The 20,747-nt window shown below is 47.7% G+C and overlaps 1 protein-coding gene across 5 annotated transcripts in view; it reads left to right on the forward strand.

Moving 5' to 3' along the window:
- Positions 1 to 20,747, forward strand: part of madd (MAP-kinase activating death domain) — a 166,345-nt gene that overhangs the window by 92,151 nt on the left and 53,447 nt on the right. For all 5 annotated transcript variants that reach the window (XM_060838685.1, XM_060838686.1, XM_060838684.1 and 2 more), the window contains exons 16-19: positions 12,333 to 12,435; positions 12,788 to 12,974; positions 13,700 to 13,850; positions 14,979 to 15,179. In XM_060838685.1, coding sequence (XP_060694668.1) covers positions 12,333 to 12,435; positions 12,788 to 12,974; positions 13,700 to 13,850; positions 14,979 to 15,179 — 642 coding nt within the window. The remainder of the gene's footprint in view (positions 1 to 12,332; positions 12,436 to 12,787; positions 12,975 to 13,699; positions 13,851 to 14,978; positions 15,180 to 20,747) is intronic.

A 20,747-nucleotide genomic window follows, 5' to 3' on the forward strand; every position in this document is an offset into this window, starting at 1 on the left:
GAAGGAGGTTAAGGTGAGGGTGATAGGCCAGAGAGGGGGTGGGGGCCGAGAGGTCGGGAAGAAGATTGCAGATCAAGAAGGCGGTACTGAGTCCGAGGGTTGGGACTGAGAAAAGGTGGGGGGGGAAGGGAAATGAGGAAGCTGGAGAAATCTGCATTCATCCCTTGTGGTTGGAGGGTTCCTAATGGAAGATGAGGCGCTCCTCCTCCAGGCGTCGTGCTGCCATGGTCTGGCGATGGAGGAGGCCAAGGACCTGCACATCCTTGGTGGAGTGGGAGGGGGAGTTAAAGTGTTCAGCCACGGGACATTTGGGTTGGTTGGTGCGGGTGTCCCAGAGGTGTTCTCTGAAATGTTCCGCAAGTAGGCGGCCTGTCTCCCCAATATAGAGGAGGCCACATCGGGTGCAGCGGATGCAGTAAATGATGTTTTTGGAGGTGCAGGTGAATTTGTGATGGATATGGAAGGATCCCTTGGGGCCTTGGAGGGAAGTGAGGGGGAGGTGTGGGCGCAAGTTTTGCATTTCTTGCGGTTGTAGGGGAAGGTGCTGGGAGTGGAGGTAGGGTTAGTGGGGGGCTGTGGACCTGACGAGGGAGTTCCATGGTGAAGATAAGGCGTTGGGGGCTGGGGAAGCGAAAAACATGGAGGAGGTGGATGGTGTCCCGAACGTAGGTGGGGAGTTCCTGGACTTAGGGGGACAGGACCGTGTTGAGGTATGCAGAGATGAGCTTAGTGGGGCAGGAGCAGGCTGAGACAATGGGTCGGCCAGGGCAGTCAGGTTTGTGGATTAATTAAGCCTAGCCGAGGATATACCATCAGACTAGAAGAAATAGGAACAGGAGTAGTCAATTTGTTCAGTCAAGCTTGCTCAACCATTTAATAGAATCATGGCTGAACTGGAATTCCTCATGTCCATATTCCTGCCCTGACCCTGTAACTCTTCATTCTCCGACTGATCAAGAATTTATCTGTCTCAACCTTAAATATATATAGCTTTCTGTGACAAGGAGTTCCACGTCTCTCAACCCTCTGAGAGAAGAAATTCCTCCTCATCCTAATCTAAAATTGGTATCCCTTTATTTTGAGACGATACCTAAACTGGTCCTAAACTGTCTGATAAGCAGAAACATCCTCTCAGCATTTACCTTGTCAAGCCCATTAAGGATCCTATGTGTTTCAATGCGAGTACCTCTTATTTTCCTAAACTCCAGTGAGTAGAGTACCAACCTGTTTAACCTTTGCTCATAAGACAATCCCTCCAGACCAGAGATGGTCCCAGTGTACCTTTGAATTGTCTTTAATTAAGTAATTCATATTCTTCAAATAAGGGGATCAAAACTGCTCTCTCTACTCCACATGTGATCTTACCAATATCTTGTATAGTTGCAGGAAGACTTCCTTACTCTCATATTCAACTCCTTTAAAGGAAAGGCCAACATTCTATTAGGTTTCTTGGTTACCCGCTGCACACGTGTGTTAGCTTTGTGTTCTGTGTACAAGTACCTCCCAGTCCCTTTGTGTCAATTTTACTTGATTTATAGAAGGCTCTCCCAAAATGAATAACCTCACTTATTTCCATAGTATAGTATGAGTGCCAACTTTTTGCCCCTTTATTTATCCTACCAATAACTCTGTAAACTTTGTATCCCTCTCATATCTTGCCTTTCCACCTATTTTTGACACCAGAACATAGAACGTAGAACTGTACTACAGCACAGGAATGGGTCCTTCAATCCATGATGTTGTGCCAAGCATGACACCAAATTAAATTAATTCCTTCTGCCCGCCCCTGGTCCGTATCCCCCCATTCCTTACAGATTCGTATGTTTATCAAAATTCTATCAAATGTCCCTATCATGTCTGCCTCCACCATCACCCCGGCACTGCATTCCACACTTCTACCACTGTTTAAAAAAAAGACTTGCCCCTCACACTGCCTTTGAACTTTATCCCTCACCTTAAATACATGCCCCCTAGTTTTAGACATTTTTACTTTGGGGGTGAAAGATTCTGACCTATCAATGCATCTCTCAATTTTATAGACTTCTACCAAGGCTCCCCTCAGCCTCTTCCACTTCAGAGAAAAATTGGGCTCTTGCACATTGAGTTCATCCCTGTGAAACCCCATTGGTTGCAGGTTACCAGCCTGAAAAAAGAACCCCTTAATCTACTTCCTCCCCTGCCCACTAGCCAATTCTCTATCCTTGCCCTATTTCTAACACCATCACTACTGATGACAACTTTCTATGAGGCACCTTCTCTAATGCCTTCTGGAAGTCTCAAATACAGCACATCTGTTGGTTCTTCTCTGTCATTTTGGTTGAGACTTCCTCAAAAAACGTGAATAAATTAGTCAGGCATGGTTTCCCTTTCATGAAGCCATGCTGACTCTCTTTGATTAGATTATGATTTTCCAAATGTGCTGCTATTTCTTCCTTAGTAATTAACTCCAGTACTTTTCCAACAATAGATATTAAGCTAATCTGCCTATAGTTACCTACTTTTTTGCCTCCCTCCATTTTTGAATAGGAATGTCACATTAAGAATTTTTTAATTCTCCGGTACTTTCTAAGAATCCAAGAAAATTTGGAGAATTACAATGAATGTATCCATTCGCTGTCTAGCGACTTGTTTTGATGCAAGCCATTAGGGACTTACTGGCCTCTCGCCCCATTGGTTTGTCTAATGCTACCTTTCTAGTGGTGTTAATGGTATTTAATACCCTTGTATTCTTTACTATTATTGGGATGCTTCAAGTATCCTCTACTGATGCAAATACTGATTAAGCCCCTCTGCCATTTCCTCCTTCCCCATAAACATCTTCCCAGATTCATTTTCTAAGGGGCCTATGTTCAATTTGATGCCTTTCTTCTGATTTGTATAATTAAAGAGGTTTTCATATTCCTCGCTGGTTTGCCCTTGTAGTTTATTTTCTCCCTCTTTATTATCTTTCTAGTCCTCCTTGTTGGATTCTGAATTTATTCCAATTTTCAGGACTTTTTGCCTCCTTGTATGCTTTTTCTTTCACCTTTATGTTCTCCTTAATTTTCTTGGTACACCCAGTGGCTGAGAATCTCTACCTACAATAAATGCAGGAAGTATTGGAGAAACACAGCAGGTTTGGCGGCATTAGTTGAGAGAGGAACAGAGTGAAATTTTGAGTCCAATATCACTATACTTAACAGATGAATCATACCAGACTTGAAATGGTAACTCTGTTTCTCTGTCCCCAGATGCTACCAGACCTGCTGAGTTATTATAGCACTTTGTATTTATGTCAGATCTCCAACATCCCCAGTATTTTGCCTCCTCCTCCTCCTCCCCCCCCCCCCCCCCCCCCGCCGAGTACCTACAGCTTTCTAAAATGGGGAGAGGACAAGATTTCATACCTCCTTTTGCCTGAGACACTTGACCATGTGCATGGTAAAATAGGGCAGAATCAGTGTCATGGGCGGTCATACCTGACAAATTTGTCAGAATTCTTTCACGAGGTAATGATTTTTGTTTAGGTTTCGATTTTATTAGCAAATAAGACAAAGGAGATCCAGTGGGTGTGATCTATTTAGATTTCCAGGAAGTCTTTGACAAAGTGCCGCACAGGAGGCTGCTAAATAAAATAGCCCATTGTGTTAGGGGCAGGTCCTGGCATGGATAGAGTATTGGCCGACTGTCAGAAGGTAGAGAGGAGGAATAAAGGGATCTTTCAGGATGGCAGTCGGTAACTAGTGGAGTTCTGCAGGGCCCATTTTGGGACCATAACAATTTGCTTTATATGTTAAACAATCTGGATAAAGGAACTAAGGGCATTGTTGCTAAGTTGGCCGATGACACCAATCGATGGAGGGACTGGTAGTGTTGAGGAAGCAGGGAGGCTACAGAAGAACTTGGACATGCCAGGCAAGTGAGCAAAAAAGTGGCAGATGGAATATAATGTGGCAAAGTGTGAGATTATACATTTTGGTAGGTAAAAGAGGCGTAGGCGATTTTCTAAATGGGGAAAGTCTTCAGAAATCTGAAGCACAGAGAGACATGTCCTAATTCAGGATTCTCTTAAGATTTACATGTAGATTTAGTTGGCACTTAGGAAGGCAAATGCAATTTATTTCAAGAGGGTGAGAATATAAGAGCAGTGATTACTGCTGAGACTGTACACGGCTCGGTTCAGGCCATTTTTGGAATATTATGAGCAGTTCTGACCTCTGCATCGAAGGAAAAGATGTTCTGGCCTTGGGATTCACAGCAACTTTACAAGAACTGTCTCTGGAATGAAGGGCTTGTCATATGAGGAACAGTTCAGGACTCTGGCTCTGTACTTGTTGGAGTTTAGAAGGATGAGAGGGGGTGGAAAATCTGATTGAAACTTATAGAAAGTGACCTTATGGAGTGGACACGGAGAGTATATTTTTGCGAGTAGGAGAGATTGGGCTCAGGGCAGAGCCTCAGGGTGAAGGGACAACCCTTTAGAACTGAGATGAGGAATCTCTTCAGCCAGAAGATGGTTAGTCTGTGGAACTCATTGTCACAGGGCTGTGGAGGCCAAGTTATTGAGTGTGTTTAAGATCGAGATATGACAGATTCTCGATTGATAAGGGGATCAAGGTTACAGGAAGAAGCAGGGGAATGCAGTTGAGAATCATAGCGGTCATGACCCAGTGGTTGAGCAAACTTGATGGGCTGAAAGGCCTAGTTTGCTCCTATTCAGTGGTCTGATGGAATATTCTTTCAGACTCAGCAGCACAGGGAGCAACCTCTCAGGATCCACTCATTCCAATGCTGATTTGCGTCTTTAATTCCAGCATCTCCTGTTCTGTTCAAGTCCATTCCACATCACCTTTTCCCATAGGACAGTCCTAGAGAGAGTGGATGGAGTCCAGACTCCATCCCTCCCTGTTTGTATCCCTCTCCTCCCTCGTTGTGTCTGGCTCACTCCCCTCCCTCCCTCCCTCCCCTCTCTGTGCCTGGTTTGTTCACTTGCTCCCTCCTGCCCAGTCTGCCTCCTCCCTCCCCTCTCCCTTCCTCCCCTCTCCCTCCCTCCTCTCTCCCTCCCTCCTCTCTCCCTCCCTCCTCTCTCCCTCCCTCCTCTCTCCCTCCCTCCCCTCTCCCTCCCTCCCCTCTCCCTCCCTCCTCTCTCCCTCCCTCCCCTCTCCCTCCCTCCCCACCTCCCCTCTCTCCCCTCTCCCTCCCTCCCCTCCCCCTCTATCTCTGTCAGTGGCTCACTGGCTGTCTATTTGCCCTATGTGTCCAGCTGACTCACCGACTTGTTCCTGCCTACTAATTTTTATTGCTTTGTGCCTCCTGCAACACTGTTGCTGCTGGCCCTCACTTTCTTGCTCTGTGTTGCCTCCTGTACCCTGTCTATCTATTGTATGCAGAATGAATGTGTCTCACCAGTGTTGAGTCTGCAATGGTGTGAGCCAAGGGGAAATGTAATGAGAATGTACTCAGGGTCTTTGGGTGACCTGTTATGGTTTGATTTAATGTTTGTAAGGTTGAATGCTGGCTCAGTTTAGAATCCTGTGTCAGGGGTTTGTGGATGTGCTGACTAATTCCTTGCCCCTGCTCCATCTGCTCATTTGATCCTTCTCATTGCAATGTGCCACTTTTCTTTCTGTTTCTGTTCCCACACTTGACAAGAAGAATACTTAAATGTTGAAACAAACAATAGAGATGAGGAGCCAGGTGGGTAAGACTGCTTTGTGACCGATTGTCCTAATTTATGAAGAGTTGGTGTTTTCAAAGTTGCTGAGGATGGGTAATGATCACTGTATTGAATGTATCAGTTTCTGCTGCTATTGGGTTTGGCAAGAGCTGATGCTCATTGTCTGGCAATGTTTCTGACCCCCATATGTTACACTATCAAGGTGGTTTAAGCATGGGATTTGGTTGCTGTGTTTTTGATTGCAGTGTTAACCCCTACTGATGATGTCTGTTGAAGGTGATGAGCCTCTTGCGCTCTGCAGTCACTCACTCAGGCACAAGGCCTTTGCACTTGGCTGCTCGTTGCATATCTGCTCGTCCTTTGGATCAAAAAGAGCAACATAACAGTAAATTTGGGTGGGAACTTACACAGATTTGCAGCACAGATGTAGAGGAGGAGCAGGACTGACAGAGCACGATCTCAGAGTCTGTCAAACAAACCACATCTGAGTACGTTCACACTGCTTTATATTCAATACTTTGTGAAGTCGAGCCACTGTCATAATGCATGGAAATAACAGTCAGTTAACATGGTATTTAAAGAGCGCAACTGCGACAGTGTGGCACTCCCTCAGTGCTGATGCACTGACAGTACGGCCGTACTGCTGACCCTATGTTTGTACGATCTACTGAGCTGCTTTGACCCAATGGTGTTGAGCCTCTTGACTGTTATTGGAGCTGCACTTCCCCAGGCAAGTGGGGAGTATTCCATCACACTCCTGATTTGTGCCTTGTGGATGGTAGGCAGAGTTTGGTGAGTTACTTGCTGCAATATTCCTAGTCACTGTGTTTATTTGGCTAGTCCAGTTAAGTGCCTGGGGTCATTCACATGATTGACCTCCAACAGTAATAACCATTTTCCTATGGGCCAGGTATGACTCCAACCAGAGAGAATTTTCCCCCGATTTCCATAGATTCCAGATTTGCTAGGGATACATGACACATCGCTGGTCAAATACAACCTTGGTGTTAACAGCCGTCACTCTCACCATATCTCTGGAATTCAGCTCTATTGTCCATGTTTGATCCATGGCTGTAATGAGGTGAGGAGCTGAGTGGTCATAACGGTGGCCATCTGGGTGTTGCTGAGGAGGTGCTGCTTGATAGCTCTGTTAAAGACAACTTCTATCACTTTACTGATGATTGTGTGGAGTCTGATGGGATGGTAATTGGCTGAGTTGGATTTAACAAATTAACAAAGAAAATTACAGCACTGGGACAGGCCCTTTGTCCTCTAAACCCGTCACCTGTTTTTTTTTAAGGATCTGTATCCCTCTGCTCCTTGCCCGGTCGTGTATCTGTCCAGATATATCTTAAATAACTGTCGTGCCCACTCTATCACCTCCACTAGTAACGCATTTCAGGCACCCACACCCCTCTAAGTGAAGAACTTTCCACGCATATTTCCCCTAAACATCTCCTGTCTCACTTTGAACATAGCTAGTGCCCTCCATACCAGGCAAAATCTTGGTGAACCTCCTCTGCACCCTCTCCAAAGCATCCACATCCTTTTGGTAATGTGGCGGCTAGAACTGTATGCCGTATTTCAAATGTGGTTGAACCAAAGTCTTATACAACTGTAACATGACCTGCCAAGTCTTGTACTCAGTACCCCGTCCAATGAAGGAAAGCATGCCGTATGCCTCCTTGACCACTCTACTGACCTGCATTGCTACCTTCAAGAAACAATGGACCTGAGCACCAAGATCTCTCTGTACATCAATTTTACCCATGGTTTTTCCATTTACTGTATAATTCGCTCTTGAATTGAAGCTTCCCAAAGTCCCAGAAAGCTGAACTCCTCCCTCCTGCACCACCTCTCAAGCCAGGCATTCACCCTGCCTATCCTTCATTTCTACTCTGGCTCGCATGTGGCATTGGTAGCAATCCTGAGATTATTACCTCTGAGGTCCTACTTTTTACCTTGGCTCCTAACTCCCTAAATTTTTCTTGTAGGACCACATCCCATTTTTTAATCTAAAAAAATTAGATTGGTGTCTAAATGCACCACTACAGCTGGCTGTTCACCCTCCCATTTCGGAATGTCCTGCAGCCGATCTGAGACCTCCCTGACCTGTGCACCTGGGAGGTACCATACCGTTTGGTAGTCTCATTTTCAACCACAGAACAGTCTATTTACTCCCCTTACAATTGAATCCCCTATGACTATAGCCCTTCCACTCTTTTACCCGTCCTTCTGTATAGCAGAGCCAGTCATGGTGCCATGAACCTGGCTACTACTACCTTCCCCTGGTGAGCCACCTTCCCCTGGTGAGCCATCTCCCCCAGCAGTATCTAAAACGGTATTTCTGTTTTGGAGGGAGATGACCGCAGGGGACACCTGTACTGCCTTCCTGCTCTTTCTATGCCTTTTGGTCACCCATTCCTTTTTCCCCTCTGCAATCCCAATCTGCTGTGTGACCAATTCACAAAAAATGCTACCCACAACCCCCTCAGCATCACATATGCTCCAAAGTGAGTCCATCTATAGCTCCGTTACCATCATGCAGTCTAACAAGAGCTACAGCTGGACACTCTTCCTGCACGTGAAGGAATCAGGGACATTAGCTGTGTCCCTGAGCTCCCACATTGAGCAAGAGGGACACAACGTGGGTCTGAGATCTTCAGCCATTTTTAATCTTAAGCTTAACGTAGTCTCAATTGAGATAAATGGAAAAGGAAAGAAAAGTTTTTACCAATCACACAATAAAAAAAACGAAAAAGAAAAAGCCTTACCTTATCAACACACCACAGAGTCCTTTGTTATTTGGTTAGAGGAGGATATGTGTAGTGTCTCTGGTTCAGCCGCTCCCCAAATGTATCGGTTCACTCACTTTCCCAGAGTGCACTTCAACCACTCCCACTCAGTTCCTCACTCTCACTGCCCCCTCTGCTGATGCTTGAGGTAAGTCCTTTTTAAGAGAGAAAATTTGCCTTGCTGGTAGCCCCCTGGTCCTTGCTCCTGGTGCTCTCAAAAATGAAGGAAAATTAAAGTTTGTCATGTTTTTTTTCTGTACCTGATGTACCTGAACAGTTTTCCACATTGTTAGGTAGTCGCTGGTGTTGTAGTACTGTTCAGCTTGGTTAGGGATGCAGTGAGTTCTAGAGCGCACAGTACTATTGCCCAAATGTTGTCAGACCCTATTGCTTTTGTGGAATCTGCTGCCTCCAGTCATTGTACAGTTGTTGATGTGTGTGAGTATGAACGATCAGTGGTATAGGAGTCGGTGTTTGTGTGTCTATGTGTAGTTGATATCTGGGGGTCGACGTTTTCAGGTGCAGTCAGAGTATGGGAGTCAGTGTTTCTGTGCGTTTGCAGTCACTATGCAGTATGCTTTTTTAGTCAGTGTATCGGAGTCTATGTTTGTGTCAGCGGTCAGTCAATGTTTGGGTGAGCGTTTGGTGTACTGGGGTCGTTTCAATGAGCATTTGGCGTACAGCAGGGGCAACGTTTGAGGGAGTGTTCAGTGGTTTGAGTGTGTGTGTGCAGTCAGTGCATGGGAGTTTAGGTTTGAGTGTGTGCACGTGTGGTTGCTGGACTGGAATCTCTGTGTGCACCTGCGTGTGTGGTACTGGAGTCAGTATTTGTGCATATGTGCAAAGATTCAATGTACAGATGTCAATTTTGCTGTATATGCGCATATGCAATCAGTGAATGAGTCTGATTCTGTAAATGCCTGTTGATGTTTTTATGGATGCGCACTGTCAGTGGGTTGGTGTGCAGGAGTTGCTGTTTGTGTATGCATGCAAAGATTCCATGTCCATGTATCTATGTTATGTATGTAAATGCACAGGATATGTTGTATGTATATGCATACAGTCAATGTACAGATGTGTGCACAAGCATGGTCAGTGTACAGGAGCCGTTCTACACACACAGTCAATTTACTGGAGCTGAGTGCATGCATGGTTGGTGTATAATAGCCAGTGTACATGCACAGTTAGTGTACAGAAGCTGGTGTACGTGCACAGTCTGTACAGAAGCTGTTCTGCATACATGGTCACTTGTGGGGTGAGGTGGTCAATGTACAAGAGCCAATGTGCAGTGCGGGGGACGCAGGGTGTCAATGTGCAGGAGCCAGTGTGCGTGGTGCAATGGGCAGATGCTGGTCTGCACAAGTGTGCATGGTCCAATGTGCAGGAGCCGGTGTGTGCTATTGCTTAGGAGCCATTGAGCATGCGCTTGGTGTTCAGTGTGCAGAAGTTGGTGTGTGTGCACACACACTAATGTACTGAGCCAGATTGTGGGTGCCTACATGGGTATCAGTGTACAGGAGTCGATGCACATATGCAGGGTTCAGTGTCCAGGAGCCAGAGAGTGGGCGCATGCACAGAAGCTGGTGTGCACGTGGGGTCAGTTTACATATGTTGAAATGTGTCAGATTTGCTTTGTTTTCTCACCGACTCGCTCCTCTCCATCCCCACAGCCTCCGAATCAACTGCCTCATCCATTCTGGCAGAAGCCTATTAGAGAAAAGCAGTGACTTTGTTGTGTTATATTGTGTGTCTGTGTGCTCTGCTCACTCTGCTAATTGCCGTGTTGTGGTTTGTGTTTCTGGTGTGTGACCTGATGACCAGTATTCCAGTGGGCTGCCCGGTGGCATGTGATGATGCCTGGGTCGAGAGGTTACTGATGTGATCCATGTCCTGATTACTGTGTTTTTGTGGGGGGTGGCGGTGGGGTGAGGGTGAGGGGAATTCATTCTCTACTTATTCTCAGCACTCTGTTCTGGTGTTGTTTGAAAGCAGCCGTCTCCCCTTGCTTATTTCCCAATCCTTACTGGTTGTCCTTCACCCTGCATGTTTGCACCTTGGGTTTTCCCCACAGCACTGAGCCAGCTTGCCATTTGGTATCTCCCAGTCTAACTGGCACTGTGGAGTGAGGCACTGTCTGAGTGCTGTCCTCCTCACTTACCCCTGGAAAACTGTCAAATTTGAATTGCCTGTTTTTGGATGATTTTTCTTTCTTTTCTGCATTGTTCTGCTGATTGAGCACTAATTGTGATTTTGTATGTCCCAGTATTTGGGCTAAATACTATATTGGAGATAATAACGGAAGCTGGAGTGGGGAGTGAAGGTGGGTCTTCTGCATGGGCTGCCAGTTCCTTCCTTCGAATGCTGTGCCTCTTTCATTGGGCTGTTTGTTGTTTCTCTCTCACCCTCTTTCTGCACCCTCCCCTGTTGTCATTGGGTAACTAAGGTCACATCGCCCTGTCTTCCCTCCCTCCACTCTCTCACTCGGCTGTCTGCCTCGTGTTTGCTGCTCATTTACTGCTCTTCTGGTTTTGCATGTGACCAGCATCCTAACCCCCACCCTCACCCCCAGGACCCTCCTCATTTTATCTCTCCCCCCCCCCCCCAACCAAGACCCTCTTTATTTCCCCAGCCCCCTCCATGACCCCCTTCATTTCCCCTCCACTCCCAGGACCTCTGTCATACCCCAAACCCCCTCTCCTGATGGCTCCCAAATTCTTGCCTTTACATTTGCATTCTGCAGAAGAGGGCCTTTCTGCCATTGACTCTGTACTAACTCAACACTAGTCCCATAGCCTTCAATGGTATGATAGTTCAACTGCTCATCCAAGTATTTTGTAACGGTTGTAATGTTTCCTGCCTTAATTGTCCTCCCAGGCTATCCCAGACCCTACTGCCGTATGGGTAAAAAAGCTTTTCCTCAAAACTCCATTGCATACTTTCTTGTGTTGCCATTGTCCTACCAGACCATAGGGCTACGCTCATTAGAGAGCGGGAGATGACTGGTTAAACCACCCGAGATGACTGGTGGTGGTTTAACTCGAGGGCCGTCATACCTCAGGTGAGGGGAGAGTTTGCGGAGAGCCCTTCATGGTAAACTCAACCGGTAACTGGGAATTGAACTCATGCTGTTGGCATGACACTGCTTCACAAACCAACCGTCCGGCCAGCTGAGCTAAACCAAACTGCCCTAAACTTCCTCTAAGCCCCCGCCTTTCACCTTAATATTATGCACCTTGGTATTGATTTTTCAGCCGAGGGGAACAGCAGCTCTTTGGCCTGTCCCTGGCCCTTATAATCTTATACTTCTCTGTCAGGAGTCCCCCACCCCCCTTCCCCCTCAACCTTCTCTGCTCCAAAGAAAACAACCTGAGCTTATCCAGCCTCTCTCCATAGCTGAAATGCACCATCCCAGGCAACCTCCTGGTGAATCTGCCCTGCACCCCCTCAAGTGCAATCATATGCTTGCTTTAGTGTGATGACCAGAACTGCACACAGTACTCCAGCTGTAGTGAAACCAAAGTTCTGTACAGCGCTGACATGATCTCCCTGCTCTCCACAAGATTGATAGAGGGATTCCCCACTCACCCAGCCACCCCTCATCCTGCCATCCTCTGACTACTTCCCTTGGACACTCCCTTACTCCCTGACCTTGTTCCTCATCACTTGTCTTCCTCGTCCTTGCTCTCTCTCAATGTTTCGTTTGTTGGACTTGGTCAGCTTTCTGTGCTACTTTTTGCTGATGTGTGATGTAGGTTTGCAGCTCTCATGCACCAGATTGACTTGTATTCTCCTTCAACCACCCTGCACTTGTTGTGTGACAACTCTCGGCCCGGGGGGAGCCAGCAGCCTACAGGCTTGACTCTGTTTTCCTTTGTGTCCAGGTAACCGGAGGGCCCTGGTTGATCAAAAATCCTCTGTGATCAAACACAGCCCAACAGTGAAGAGGGAGTCTCCCTCACCACAGGCCAGAGTGAACAACAGCAGGTATATGGGGAGGGAACAGTACTGGGTGCGGGGGAGGACATGGCAGACGGTACATGGGAGTGAACAGAAGGAACTCAAGGCTCACTTTCGCTATTTTGCTCAAACTTCTAGTGGGTGTGAGTTTGTGTGTAGGTGATGGAGCATATCTGAGGAAATGGATAGGGGTCGTGTGTCTGTGTGGGAGGAGAGACGAGGGCAGATGTGCCTGTGGGGGTTGAGGGGCTGCTACGTCTGTTGGGGGTTTCTCGGGATTTAGTTGTGTCCAGGGTGTGTCTTCATGGGGATACATATGCCTGTGTGTTACCCACAGGCTGGCGTGAAGCTGCTAACTGCTGCTCTGTGTGTGTTGCAGTGAGAACCAGCAGTTCCTGAAGGAGTTGGTGCACAGTGTGCTGGATGGTCAGGGTGTTGGCTGGCTAAATCTGAAGAAAGTTCGCCGTCTGCTGGAGAATGAGCAGCTTCGAGTGTTTGTCCTGAGTAAACTGAACCGGACAATCCAGTCGGAGGAAGATGCCCGGCTCGATATATTGAAGGACGTGGTAAGGGGTCCTTCAGAACATCCGAGGTTGGCAGAACCAATGGTCATAATCCCCCTTTAGAAACAGGCCAGCCCTTGCCCCTTCTCCCCGCTCCTTCTTCCCCCTGCCACCCCCCCCCCTCCTACTTTCGCCCCCTCACCCTCCCTCCTCCTCCATGGTCCACCACCTCTTCACCAGCTTCACCCTTTTCTACCTCTGTTGACCTCTCCACTCCCTCCCATCCCCTACACTGTTCTTCACCTGCCAACACACTCATCCATATCCACTCAACCGTCACTTCATTTCAGCTTTTACCCCCCTTTCCCATCTCCCCCTCTGCCCCGTCGTCCACTTTACCCCTCCCCACTTCATCCAGTTCTCCCCCCTCCAGCTTTGCTGCGCTCTCCTGCAGTACTCCTTGTTGTCAGCTTTTCCTGCATCCCCTGTTTTCCGTTCTCCCACCTGCCACCCACTCCATTATCGTGCCCCTCCAATTGTCCAGTCTGACCCCTTGTCATCCCCTCCTCCTGCTTCCCCACTGCTCCCCTTCAGCTGCACACCCCACTCCCACTCAGACCAACCTGGACTGTGCAGCATTCCTCAGTGCTGACTCTTGGGCGTTTGGACACTTCCTCCTGTCTGTCGTGGTTTTGTGTAGCAATTGTGTTCTGTGTATCTGAAGGGTATGTTTTGTTGCTATGCATTGTACTGTCTGGTGAGTACTGCCCTTGCTGTCCCCTCTGCAGGAAATCAGTAAGAAGGTGTACCGTGGGATGCTGGACCTGCTGAAGTGCTGTGTGTCCAGCCTGGAACATTCGTACAGCAATGCAGGGCTGGGAGGAATGGCCAGTGTCTTCACTCTGCTGGAGATCGCGCACACACACTACTACACCAAAGGTAAGGCAGCACTCTCCCAGCTCTAACCAGCCAGTGCAGCTGGAGAAACTGCATTCAGCACAGGAAGGGAATAGTCACTGTTCAGAGTTTGGCACCTGGAATGGACAAACAAAGCATGGAAACACAGGATAATGGGAAGGTGTTGAGTTAGGTGAAGGCAATGAGAGACTGTGGAATCCTTCTCCACAGATCCCTGACGGTGACGGGATGTGGTGAAGACTGCATTTGGGGTACTTTCCTTCACTGGGCGAGGTATTAAATACAAAGGGCAGGAATGCGTTGCTGAAACGATACAAGGCAGTGTTCACACCAGAGCTGGAGTTGTGTGTCCAGGCCTAGTCACCAGGTTCCAAGGAGGAGATAATTGGTCTGAGGAGAATACGGAGGAGATTTACAGGAACGTTGCCAGGGCTGGAGGGTGCAGCTCTGAGCAAAGATTGGAGCAGCTGGAGTTCTCCTTTGAACAGAGGAGGCTGAGGGCTGACTTCATCAAGATGTACAAAACAGTGAGGGGTTTGGACAGAGTGGGCAGGGGGACAGTATTTCCCCCAGAGGAGAGGTCACTGACCTGAGGGTGCTGGTTTAAAGTGAACTGTTAAAAAGGGGACACAGAGAAAAGCTTCTTCCCTCTGAGGACAGTGAGAGTCTGGAAGTCACCGTCCAGTTTGATGGTTTAGGGGAAATCTCCAACACTTTTAAAAAGGATCCTGGGCCTACATATGACACATTGTAGGCTGCAGTTGACCTCCATTTGTACCATAATTAATTTGATACACAGGACCCAGTTGAGTTTGCTTTGTTCCAATAAACATGATTTGATGAGGGCTACTCAGAATTATGATGGAGTTTTAATTTGATTTTTAACTGTTCTTGTTGAGTTTCTGATCTCTGTCCATGTGTCTCCACTCATCCCTTGTCCCTCCCTACTTCTCTCCCTCACCCCCTTCCCCCCCCGCGCCGCCCCCTTCACCCCCCTGTGTCACCCCGCCACCTTCACCCCCCTGTGTCACCCCGCCACCTTCACCCCCCTGTGTCACCCCGCCACCTTCACCCCCACGACACCCTGCCCCCTTTCCCACCTGCGTCGCCTCCCCCTCCCCTTCCGCTCTGTCTTTCTTCCTCCACTAGAACCCGACAAGAAGAAGCGCAGTCCGACAGAGGGTGGCACAGTTCCTGTTAGTAAGGAACCTGTGCCCTCGAAGGGGGAGACGAAACCTCCAAGTGCACCGATGACCCACCTGCAGCTCCCTCCAAAAGCTGCCATCAGCAAGGGGCCGGGCGAGTATGACACCAGGAGTCTGAATGAAGAGAATTTTGTTGCTTCAATCGGTGTGTATTGCATGTGGGTGTAGGTCATATCACAAACCGAGATTGAAGCAGTTGGGTCAAATCTCACTCTCATTCTGTGATTAGACCAGATCACTAGCTGTAGAATCTGAAGAGGCCTATATGCACACTGCCAGGTCTGCGTTAACACCAGGAAGATGTAGCCTAAACAAACGCTGCCAGGCCTGTATTAATACTAGGTACGGCGTAGCCTGTACAAACACTGTCAGCCTGTGTTAATACCAGGTACGGCATAGTCTGTACAAATGCTGCAGCCTGTGTTACCGCAGGTATGGTGTAGCCTGTACAAACATGCCAGGCCTGTGTAGACCTGTACCAACACTGCCAGGTCTGTGTTAACACCAGGTAAAGTGTACACACTTCCTGTGTTAATACCAGCTACAGTGTACCCTGTACAAATGCTGTCAGGCCTGTGTTAATGCCAGGTACAGTGTAGCCCTGTGTACTCACTGCCCGGCCTGTGTTAATGCCAGGTACGGTGTGGCCCTGTGTACACACTGCCAGGCCTGTGTTAATACCAGGTACGGTGTAGCCCTGAGTACACACTGCCAGGCCTGTGTTAACACCAGGTACGGTGCAGCCCTGAGTACTCACTGCCCGGCCTGTGTTAACACCAGGTACGGTGCAGCCCTGAGTACTCACTGCCCGGCCTGTGTTAACACCAAGTACGGTGCAGCCCTGAGTACTCACTGCCCAGCCTGTGTTAACACCAGGTACAGTGTCGCCCTGTGTACTCACTGCCCGGCCTGTGTTAACACCAGGTACAGTGTAGCCCTGCGTACTCACTGCCCAGCCTATGTTAACACCAGGTACAGTCTCGCCCTGTGTACTCACTGCCCGGCCTGTGTTAACACCAGGTACAGTGTAGCCCTGCGTACTCACTGCCCAGCCTGTGTTAACACCAGGTACAGTGTCGCCCTGTGTACACACTGCCCGGCCTGTGTTAACACCAGGTACAGTGTCGCCCTGTGTACACACTGCCCGGCCTGTGTTAACACCAGGTACAGTGTAGCCCTGCGTACTCACTGCCCGGCCTGTGTTAACACCAGGTACAGTGTCGCCCTGCGTACACACTGCCCAGCCTGTGTTAACACCAGGTACAGTGTAGCCCTGTGTACTCACTGCCAGGCCTGTGTTAGCACCAGGTACAGTGTTGCCCTGTGTACTCACTGCCAGGCCTGTGTTAATACTAGTAGACACCTTTGGCCCAATGGGTCTGTGCTGCCAAACTGCACTGTCTCAATTTCCAGCACGAGGTCCACAGCCTTGAATGTTGTGACATTTCAAATGCTCATCGAAGTTCTTTTTAAAGATTGTGAGGCTTCCTGCCTCAACTACCCTCCCAGACAGTGCATTCCACACCCCTAGAACCCTCTGAGTGGAAAATCTTTTTCTCAAATCCCCTGTAATCCTCCTGCAAAACCCTTCAAAATGATGCCCCCTTGTTATTGACCCTTAACTGAGGGACACAGTTGTTTTCTGTTCACGCTGTCCATGCCCCTCATAATCTTATACACTTTCAGCAGGTGCCCCTCATCCTTCTCTGCTCCAAAGAAAACAGCCCAAATTTATCCAGCCTCTCTCCATTGCTAAAACGTTCCTTTCCAGACAACATCCTGGTGAATCTCCTTGGCACCCACTCCAGTATGATTACATCTTCCTTATAGGGTGGTGTGCAGAACTGCACGTAATATTCCAGCTTAACCAAAGTTCTATACAGTTCCTTGCTCTTAAAATGTATACCATGACAGATAAAGGCAAGTGTTCCACAAACCTGCTTAACGACCCTATTACCCTGGCCTGCCACTCTGGATCTGTGGACAAGCACCCCAAGATCCCTCTACTCCTCTGAGCTTCCTAGTGTCTTGTCATTTATTGAGTGCTCCTTTGTCTTGTTCCCTCTTTCAAAGTGCACCACTACTTCATCCTAAATTTCATCTGCCACTCATCTGCCCATCTGACTAATCTGTTTGCCTCTTCCTGTGTCCTAATACCTCCCTCCCTCTCTGTCAACCACCCAGCTGATCTTTGTGTCATCTGCACCTAACTTATCGTCCCACACGTTCTCATCTGCGTCATTTATGAGTATCATAACAAATAAAGGACCCAGCACTGATCTCTATGGTACGCTATTGCACACCAGGCTCCAGTCACACAAACAGCCTTCTTCTGCTGCCCTCTATCTCTTGTTGCTGAACCAATCCTTGATCCAGCTTGCCATGTTACCCTGGATCTCATGAGCTTTTATCTTTGTTATCAGATTCCCATATGGGATCTTGTCAAAGAAATCCTTATAAACTACATCAACTACACTACCCTCGTTCAAACGTTTGGTCGCCTCCTTGAAAACATTTACCAGATTTGCTGGGCAAGGCCTCCCTCCAATGAAGCTGGTGCTGACTCTCCCTGATCAAATTTTACCCCCCCTCAGTAGAGATTAATTTTCCCCCTCACTATTTTCTCCACAAACCTGTGTTCACACCAGGCTGCTGTGAGGCCTGTAGAGACACTGCCAGGCCAGTGTTCATATAGTCAAGCTCCCAGGCAGACTGTAGTAAGGCCTGACAGGGGAGAGAATTCGTTATATACCTGTTGCAAGTTGCTGAGACGATATTTTATGTGAACGTAGGCGTGCGCTGTGCATTGTAGTCTCTGTGGGATTGTGGTTGCAGTGTGGTGGCGAGACCATCATCTTGGTGAGTGTTTGTTCAAGTTCAGTAGTTGATTTGATTTCCAAGCTGAGGGTAGTTATCAGCTCCTGAGGGAAGTGCAATGCCAAGTAGTGTTATTAAACTGTCAAATGTAAGCTTAATATCCATGACTGATTGATTTTTGTTTGAAGCCGCCTTGGGTCCATTGCTGTTCCATTTCGTCCCACCTCAGCTTGCCTTGTGTGCAATGATGACCCCCCCCGCCCTCCAAAGCCTGTGTCATCTCTTGTCCTGTGCTCACTGTATCTCCAGACATTGACTGCCCAGTGGTTCAAGGCTTTGAGGGCAGCCCCTTCCAAAATTCCCGGAGTGCCCGTCTCCTTTGCTTGGCTGAGAGATTTCTGCCGAAAGGGTTACTGATTACATGTCTCCCTCCTGTGCAGGAACACAGCCAGTGCAGCACCAGGTGAAGAAATGTGTCATTGCAATCTGGCTTTATGAAGCTGGCTGACTGGTGCAAAGTTACTGATGGTCCCACCGTTGATCGATGGAACAGCCTTTTGGTTCCAGACCTCATTCCCTTCCCCTTTCCAAAAACTGCCTTTCCTTTCCAATCCAAACAGCAAGGACGGACATTCGGCTCCTTATTTGTCCTTGAAAGTGCAATCAATCTTCATCCTACATTGTTTTTTAAAATTTAAAAAGGACGATTATTGGCACCATCAGACCTACTCTACTATTTAACAAAACCGTGACTTAATTTCCACCTCAATTCCATGTGCTTGCAATATCCTCACAGTCGTTATTAACCAAAACGTGCTCTCATTCCTTTCTCTTATGGCGACTCATTTAGTCCGCTTCCCTGGCTGCCTTGGGTAGATATTCCCAAACATTCTCCACTCCCTTGAGCGAAGGAATTTCTTCCCAACTCAGTCCGAAGTGGCTGGTACCTTACCCTGAGATTGTGCCCCTTTGTTTTAATTCCCCAGCCAGGAGAGAATGAGATCTGTGTATCACTCTCTCTACTCGGTGAAGCCCCTTAACAATTTTGTTTTAATGGAATCATTTCTCATTCTTCTGAACAGCAGGGTACGTCAGTGTAGCCTACTCAGTCTTTTAAGACTCAACACAGGAGTAAGTCAAGTGAACCTTGTTTGCCAACACTCTAGGGTATATATGCCCTTCCTTGGGGTAAGAAGCCCAACACTCTTCACAAGGTTGACCTCATTAAAGCCATAGGGACAAAATAATAGGAGCAGGAAAAGGCCATTTGGTCCTTTCAGCCACTCACTATGAACATGGCTGATTATTCAACTCCTGTTCAACTTTCTCCCCATATCCTTTGATTGTTTTAGCCCGAAGAACTATATCTAACTCCCTCTCGAAAACCTTTTTCTTTTTGGCCTCAACGGCTTTCAGTGGCAGAGAATTCCATGGGGTCACCACTCTCTGGCTGAAGGAATTTCTCCTCATCTCATTCCTAAATGGCCTACCTGGTTAAACTGTGACCCTTGACTCTGGATTTCCTAGTCATTGGGAACATGCTTCCAGCATTTACTCCATGTAGAATTTTGTAGTTTTCTATGAGATTCTCCCCATATTCTTCTAAACTCAAGTGAATACGATCCTAACTGATCGTACATCTGTCCTGCAGCCCCGAGAGCCAGTCCTTGTTGTGTTCCCTCAATGCCAGAATAACCTTCTCAAGAAGCCATTTATAGTTGGTATAAACTCTCTCAGCCTTGGCTTCTGACCAGTGCATCTGTCAGAAAATATAGTGTTTTCCCCTTTACAACTATTTTTACAGCATCAGTCTCGACTACTTTTCTGTTCGAGCGTTTGAGATCTCAACAACTGAGTAAAAGATTCCTTTTCATTCCAGTCTTAAAAGGCTGACCCCTTACCCAGATTGATTTCCCCAATGATTCTGCATCCATGGCCCTTGAATTATTAACCCCCTCACCATAGGGAATCGTTTTTCCTCTGTGAGCTCTGTCAAAACCTCTTGCGAACTTTGACTGCTACCCCTTTCCTTCCTCAGTTTCAGTGGAGAACAATGTTAATGTTTCCGCCTTCTCCCTCACCTTGAGTAACGTTAGATAGATAGATTAGATAGATTACTTACAATGTGGAAACTGGCCCTTCGGCCCAACAAGTCCACACCGACCCTCCGAAGCGCAACCCACCCAGACCCATTCCCCTACATTTATCCTTTCACCTAACACTACGGACAATTTAGCATGGCCAATTCACCCAACCTGCACATCTTTGGACTGTGGGACGAAACCGGAGCACCCGGAGGAAACCCACGCAGACACAGGAGAATGTGCAAACTCCACATAGTCAGTCGCCTGAGGCAGGGATTGAACAAGGGTCTCTGGCGCGGTGAGGCAGCAGTGCTAACCACTGTGCCACTCACTCTGGGGAATGTCCTTTAGATCTGAATTGTGGGTAGAAATTGTCCACAGTGTTTCAGCTGAGGCCTAACTAGGGATTTACAATATTCCAGCACACTCCCTTTGGTATTGTATTCTGTTCAGAAACCAGTGTAACTTGTCTATGTTATAACACTATTTGCATTCTCCCTCTCTTTATATATGCTCACATTCTTCTCATTCTACCTCATCCCTACATTCCACACCTGAACTGCTGTCTCCTCTTTGTCCCAACACTTGAGTTTGTGTTGCCAAGAGAGATAATGAAATGCAAAAGGGGTTTATATGCTGCACACATCTTGGAAGTCTCAGTTTATAGCAAGTGGATGATAAGAATAGGGATGTTTTAAAGCAGCTGCTCATGGCCTTGATGAGACCCCATCTGGAGCACCATATGAAGTTTTGGCCTCCTCATCCGAAAAAGGAGCTTTGGATTAATTTAGTGCCAGTTCCAAGAATGTTTA

The sequence above is a fragment of the Hemiscyllium ocellatum genome, chromosome 18 (genome assembly GCF_020745735.1).
Source record: "Hemiscyllium ocellatum isolate sHemOce1 chromosome 18, sHemOce1.pat.X.cur, whole genome shotgun sequence".
In the NCBI taxonomy this organism is placed as follows: domain Eukaryota; kingdom Metazoa; phylum Chordata; class Chondrichthyes; order Orectolobiformes; family Hemiscylliidae; genus Hemiscyllium; species Hemiscyllium ocellatum.